Raw genomic sequence first — 6,162 nt, forward strand, 5'->3', positions numbered from 1 at the left:
TCACTCAAACTAAACTACATTATTTCAGTGCCTGAAAAAGTGACAGCATGGACCAGCAATATTCATTTGCGTCCCCAGAAGCACACTGTGGACTAAACACTGTGTGTGCTGGTGTTGTACAGTGGTGTAGTTCTGAAACAGGCAACTATGCTGACAGCACATCTTGTCGAGAGTCTTTGAACCTTGGCTACATTTTCAAGTTAATGATTGATTTCCCACCCTTGTGCTGCATCACTTTGCATGAATTGCATTTTCAGAAGGTAACAGGAAACGTTTCAGACAGGTTGCTCCTATCTGTTCCAAGACCTGATATCTTATTTTGCTTTCACTTCCTGATGTAGTATGAAGCACAAACAGCACACAAGAGCTACAGCTGAAGTCAATCTAATGTGTCATTGCTATTTAGTGTGACTAGACTTCAAGTTCACATGGCTGTGCGTTACCTGATATGTTGGTTGACTTTTTCACAGGTTCTGCAGAAATATGAGGAGGATCAAGCATCAAGTTCTGCAGAAATATTATAAAGATTCTTGATAACATGTAGCAAAGTCAATAGTGCTGCAGTTTCTATCATATACTGTGTAGATTTGGTCATTTAACTCTTTTAACTGAGCCTCCTGAGACCAAATGCTGATTTTTATGAAGGAAATATTCAACTTTGCCAGAAAGTAGCGCCTTCAGGGCCCAGAGAGAGTAACACCGACTGATCCAAGCCATAACAAAAACCACTGAGGTGCAAGACGGTTGGAGTTCAGGGTGTGCCTGGCTCGTCTGTCAGGCTGTACTTGAATGAAATGGTTGCTTTGAGTTTATTATACAAATGACTGGTAGTCAAACCTGAGTCATCCAGGCTTGCAGAGACACGTTGGTGAGGTCATCAACAGTGCAGCAGCATCACACAGGACGTCTGCTTCTTATATAAGGAATTATATATGCAGGAAGTTACTTAGTGTTAGGTATTTTGTTTGGTTTTATACAGAATTCATTAAATTCAACCGTTTTCTGTCTGGTACAAAGGATACTCTCCAGTTTTTACCCCGCACCCCTCCTAAATAAGGCACCAGATGTGCACCAAACTACCTCCCTGCACATTCTGAACTCAAGCAATTTCAATGCAAAGTAAAAGTAACAGTATGTGATGATGCATGGACCTTACTCACCCCTCATGTAGCCTCCATCACCAAGAGTTTCAGGTTATTGTTTAACATGGATCTCAAGCATCTGCTTATCTATCTCCATCCTTTTGCTCTGCTCTACACAAGTAGCTCTCTGGGGGACAGCAGCTGCATGTTAGGAGTCTGACTGGCACACAACACCCACCAATTACATGGACTACAAAGCAATACAATACACAACAAAGGGTAGTAAAAGGCGTGCCACTTAACAAGTACAAGGTTTATGAAGGGGGACCAGAGGGCAGCGCCATCCAATAATGGAGAAATCATTGGGAGATGTTCGCTTTTTCCATTTACAGGCTAATATAATAGCCACTCACATGAAGCGGGTCTACTCGCCAACTGCATACCTGCATGAACAGCCGCACAGGATCCAAGTAGTCCACACAACCCCTGTCTCCAAACCCCAGGGACTGTTCTAAAGATACCGACTGTATGTGAGTGTAACCCATTTCAGAGCACATCAGGTGCCCAGCATGCAGCAGCCACTGCAGAGGGGAGGATCCACAACAGTATCACACACGATCTTCAAGGGCAAATCTCAAGGACAATCTCAGTCTAACCTTCTGTGGACCAGCAGCCGGTACAGAAGATGCACTCGCTTATATGACAGATACCGCAAGGTGCCACTGCGGGGGGGGGGGGGGGGGGGGGAATCAAGCATTTAGCTCATCTTTCACAATCTGCCCTCATTTACAGCAGAGTTGTGTGTGATAGTAGTCTGTGTATCTAGAGAGGCACCATCACAGCAGCATGTGGTTTATCTTAGCCATGCTTTCAGGGTCAGGCATGATAAATCTATCATTTGGTACTTCCGCCTCAGAACATTAACACCCTTCACTTTGGTGAAGCTGTGATTGTAATTTTGAGATGAGCAAAGAACAAGTAGGATGTCAAGGTCAAAGTATTTCAAGATGCTCGGTAGTCATAGAGAAAGTACAGTAACTTGACAGTGTATGTTTGAAGAAAAAGACACAGATGTCAGGCTTGTATGCAAATATGGTATAAAAATTTAATGTCGCCGTCGATGTTAGCATGCTTTAAAAATCAACCAAAATCAGAAGCATTGAAATCACAAAGTGACGTGTGAATATAAAGTACAGCAGTGCTACTTTTTTTTCCCCATTTTTTTCTATTTTCTTAACAAAATAGAGGTTCCTCAATGCCTGGTGGCATGTCATAAAGAGGAGCAATGCTCACTGACAACTCCGGATTTTGTCTCCTTCATCAGGAGCGTTAAGCTATTATTTAAGAACAATTTGTACATCAAACAATCCAAACAAGCCAGGAGCTGGCTCATTCACTCATACATTTATGTACACAGAAAGGCATTCACACTTCACTCCATTATAAGTGTGCAAAGATGAAACATACAACTTTCACACACATCCTGAGGGCTACATATACTCACTATCACACTGGTTCTCTGGCAACAGGTTTCCTGATTTCCCTATACGGCGTATCAGGAAATATCTTAGTCATCGCTATAAAATCAGTTCCATTACCCCTGTTGAATTAAAACACTGTGAAAAGAAAACACAGCACACTAACTGCACCTCCCTGCATCAGGTTCATCAGCCAGCACAGTCAATTCATAGGAGGCCCACAGCTATAATGCATTCCACACAAAACTCACAGCTATTTACACGAGGCATGTTGTTACTGAAAAACTGTAGCTTTTCAAAAGTGACAGGAAACTTGGGAGCAAACGTTCCTGACTGACCGAGGCAGTTTATTTCAAAAGCACGCCTGTTTGTGTTTCAGGAGCGCTTCAGTTCAGACAGTTTGCGCAGAAGCTGCTGCTGTCGGGCTTTGAGATGTTTCTTCTCCTGGAGCTGCCGTTTCTCCTTGGTGTGCAGCTCCACAAGGTAATCTGTCGCATGGGTCAGGATGGCCACCTTCGGGGTCTTTGCCGACTCCAGGCCTGGGATCTGATCCCGCAGGGCGAGGAAACGGGACCGGAGGTCGTTCCTCCGCTTCCGCTCAAGGAAGTTGTGGTTCCGCCTGCGGTCACTGTCCTCTGCGTCCGAGGTTTGGGGAGTCTCTGAGGGGGAGGCGGGCTGGGAGACCCGAGCCGAACAGCCCACACGCTGACTGGATGATGTGCAGGTGCGTTTGCTTTGGGGCTCTTCCTCAGAATCCTCCTCCTCCTCATCATCATCATCATCATCTTCCTCCTCGGGTTCTGGCTCGCTGTCTGGGGAGCGGGCGGCGTAGTTGTGCTGCTGCCGGTGGACAGACATGTGGAAGCGTTTGGGGCAGGGGTCGGCCCGGACCGTGACGGTCACCGGTTTTCTGACATTCACCAGTCGCACCCGGTTCTGCTTGCTCTCCACAGTGACCACATCGATTTCCTCTTCATCATCATCTGCGACCACATGGGGAAACAATTCATCAGTACACACAGGAAAAGGGTTTTACAAGCACAGACCAACGCAGCCCTTTACAAAACAGTTCACAAGCTTCATGTTCCTGCACAAGAATGAGCAGCATTAAGATGAATCAAAGAAACTACACTGACTAAAGGGAAGTGCACTCCACAAAATCACTGCTCCTCCATCTGAGGAGGGCAGAGCAGGAGCCGAGGTGTTAACAGTGGTGTTCATCCATGCCAAAGCTTGCAGGAATTCAGGCTTTTGTCATTGAGCACTGACCATTCATCAACAATTTAAATGAGATTGGCTGGCAGGGGGGCACTCCCTAATTTGGGAAATGTGAAAGAGTAACTCTCACGGTCTGTCGCTGAGTATGTGTAGTAGTAATAAATCACCAGGACTGGGTCACCCCGCCCCTCTGCCGCACTCACACTGTAATGTGGAGCCAGTGGCAGATACTGAAAGCTTTGAATCCTGAGTAAAAGTGACGGGGCGCGGCTTTTAAAAGACTGCATGGGCATTTTGAGCAAGCACGAGGCGCATTGCCGAAGCGCGAGTAAAAATCCAGCTGGAAAGGTTACTGACTGCGATGTACTTGATAACCCCTCTGCACCACAAACCACAGTTATGCAACTGCAGCCCTGCTTCCCAAATTACGCATTGTTAGAGGGCAACATAATCCTGAGGCATGGGGCAGGGTGGGGCAATTTAGAGCCTGACTGCTTCCTTACCAGAGGAATCAGAGCGAGACTCGGAGCCAGACGACGCCGGCTTCCTGCAGCTGCTTGCCGGGATGGTGAGAACAGCCGCGGGGTCGACGCAGTCTGTCGCCGAGGTGGCGAGCGGGCCACTGGGGGGGGCGCACTGCGCTTTGCTCGGTCTCACTGAGATCTGGGCCACCGGGGAGACACCGGTCTGCCCCGCAGCTGACACTCTCCCGCCGCCGACCTTCTCCAGCTGCTTGCTGGCGGAGAAGCTGCTCCACATGCAGTCCTGGATGATGATGGAGCTGAGGTTGCCGAACAACTCCCCCGTGTCGGGAATGAACTGCGCCTCGCACTCCTCGTCCTGACCCAGGACTTTGGAAAGCCAGCTCAGCTTGTCTCCCGGCGAGAGCTGCAGCGCACCGCCGCTCAGAGTCCGGGTGGGAGACATGGGAGGGGTGGGCAGCAGCTCGAACTTTTTCCATATGTCCTCACTTGGTGCGGTTGACTTGTAAAAATCCTCCTCTGTGTCGAAATCGTTGAAAAAATAGTGCTGGTAACAGTCGAACTCCATGTTTCCCGATAATAAAATCCTCTAGGGTTTATTCCCACAAAATGACACCAAGTGGCCTCTGAAGAACGTCCTGCACAACCTGAGGGGAAATATCAGAGATTATCCTTTAAAGTGGTTCCCATCCGATCTTAGCATCCATCTCATGGCATATTAGGACATCACATCACACCCCTGTGTCAGTCTACATATGGGACACATTAATAATTAATTGTATCTTGCGGATGCTCTTTGCACTGAAGGACTCAAACTGTCCAGGCACACAAGGTTATCATGCCCTCATCTAGTTACACACCCGGCGTCCACTGTGATGAAGTGCAAGTTTTTAAAGGACACGAGGCGAGGTGAAATAACTACAGACTCTGTTTAACAAGACTATCCTGCGTAAAAGTAACCTGTACGCGAGGCTGGCGCCCCGTGGTTCACCTGGCACAGCGCGTACCAGGAGTCATAACCGCAGCGGCACGGGTTCGTCTTTGCCTTTCCTGTTCCTCTCCAGCTATCAGCACATACGCTAAAAACTCATCTAAAAAAACGGGGTTGCATTTCCTGAAATGTACACACCGCTTTGTTCCTCCCAGCAGTCATGTGAACCGCTTCACAGTCCCAGCGTGGGTTAACTCTCCCAGACAGACCCTCTATTTCCTCATCTGAAACTTTCAGACAGACGCTAGAATGAAACTACTCACCGGCTCTCAGCAAAATCCCACAGCGAAATTCAGGGCATTGAAAATCCCTCTGCGGCCAAAGAGCAAAGAGTCCACGGTGCGCGCAGATCAGGCGGATAAAAGCAGCCCGAGCGGGTGCTGGATGCACAGATGCGGGGTTTCGAGTTCTTACTTGTGCTTTATTCTAAGTAGAAACGCGACAAAAAAAAGAGCCGAGATACTAACAACAAGCTCAAGGTCCGCCCCACAACAGAAAGCCACACAGTGCGTTTTTCGCGCCAGTAAGATATCCTGTTATAAGGCGGTGAAAAAGTGCAGGGTGGAGCCTCGGAAATATCTGCAGCGGTAGATCCGGGTAAGCCCCTTCATTTGCATCAGAGGCGGGGGGAGGCGCGCAGCCCCGCCCCGTCTACAACACCAATTATGGTCACAATAACTGCTATACTCCATAATCAATATTTGTTGCCTTTTCTTTTTTTTTTAAACAATCATTTCCTTTCAGCCGAGACACTCTCTTTATGCTACTTTGTTCTTCTACTCTTCTACATTTAATTTTATTTGAACTTAATTTGGCTTCTAATCGCTTTGTATTTTGAGATTTTATCCACATACATCATAATATCAGTTTAAAAAGCTTTGTCAAAGATTAAACTCTTCATGAAGACATTT

At 47.4% G+C, this 6,162-nt stretch overlaps 1 protein-coding gene across 1 annotated transcript; it reads right to left on the minus strand.

Annotated features, from left to right (window-relative positions):
• Positions 1 to 2,162: 2,162 nt before the first annotated feature.
• LOC139342478 (protein L-Myc-1b-like) lies at positions 2,163 to 5,789 on the minus strand. The gene is made up of 3 exons (XM_070979599.1): positions 5,515 to 5,789; positions 4,282 to 4,907; positions 2,163 to 3,543 (listed from the first exon to the last, which is right to left on the minus strand). Exons 2-3 carry the CDS (start codon positions 4,826 to 4,828, stop codon positions 2,936 to 2,938), a joined length of 1,155 nt encoding a protein of 384 aa, XP_070835700.1. The 5' UTR covers positions 4,829 to 4,907; positions 5,515 to 5,789; the 3' UTR covers positions 2,163 to 2,935.
• Between the last annotated feature and the right edge of the window lie 373 nt (positions 5,790 to 6,162).

This window comes from Chaetodon trifascialis, chromosome 14 (assembly GCF_039877785.1).
Source record: "Chaetodon trifascialis isolate fChaTrf1 chromosome 14, fChaTrf1.hap1, whole genome shotgun sequence".
NCBI classification, from domain to species: Eukaryota; Metazoa; Chordata; class Actinopteri; order Chaetodontiformes; family Chaetodontidae; genus Chaetodon; species Chaetodon trifascialis.

Bases quoted from the DNA above. Each gene is read 5' to 3' on its own strand.
- LOC139342478 (XM_070979599.1), bottom strand. From the start codon at position 4,828: ATGGAGTTCGACTGTTACCAGCACTATTTTTTCAACGATTTCGACACA. The intron at 3,544-4,281 runs GTAAGGAAGCAG...ATGTGGTCGCAG, and splicing joins GTCTCGCTCTGATTCCTCTG to ATGATGATGAAGAGGAAATC.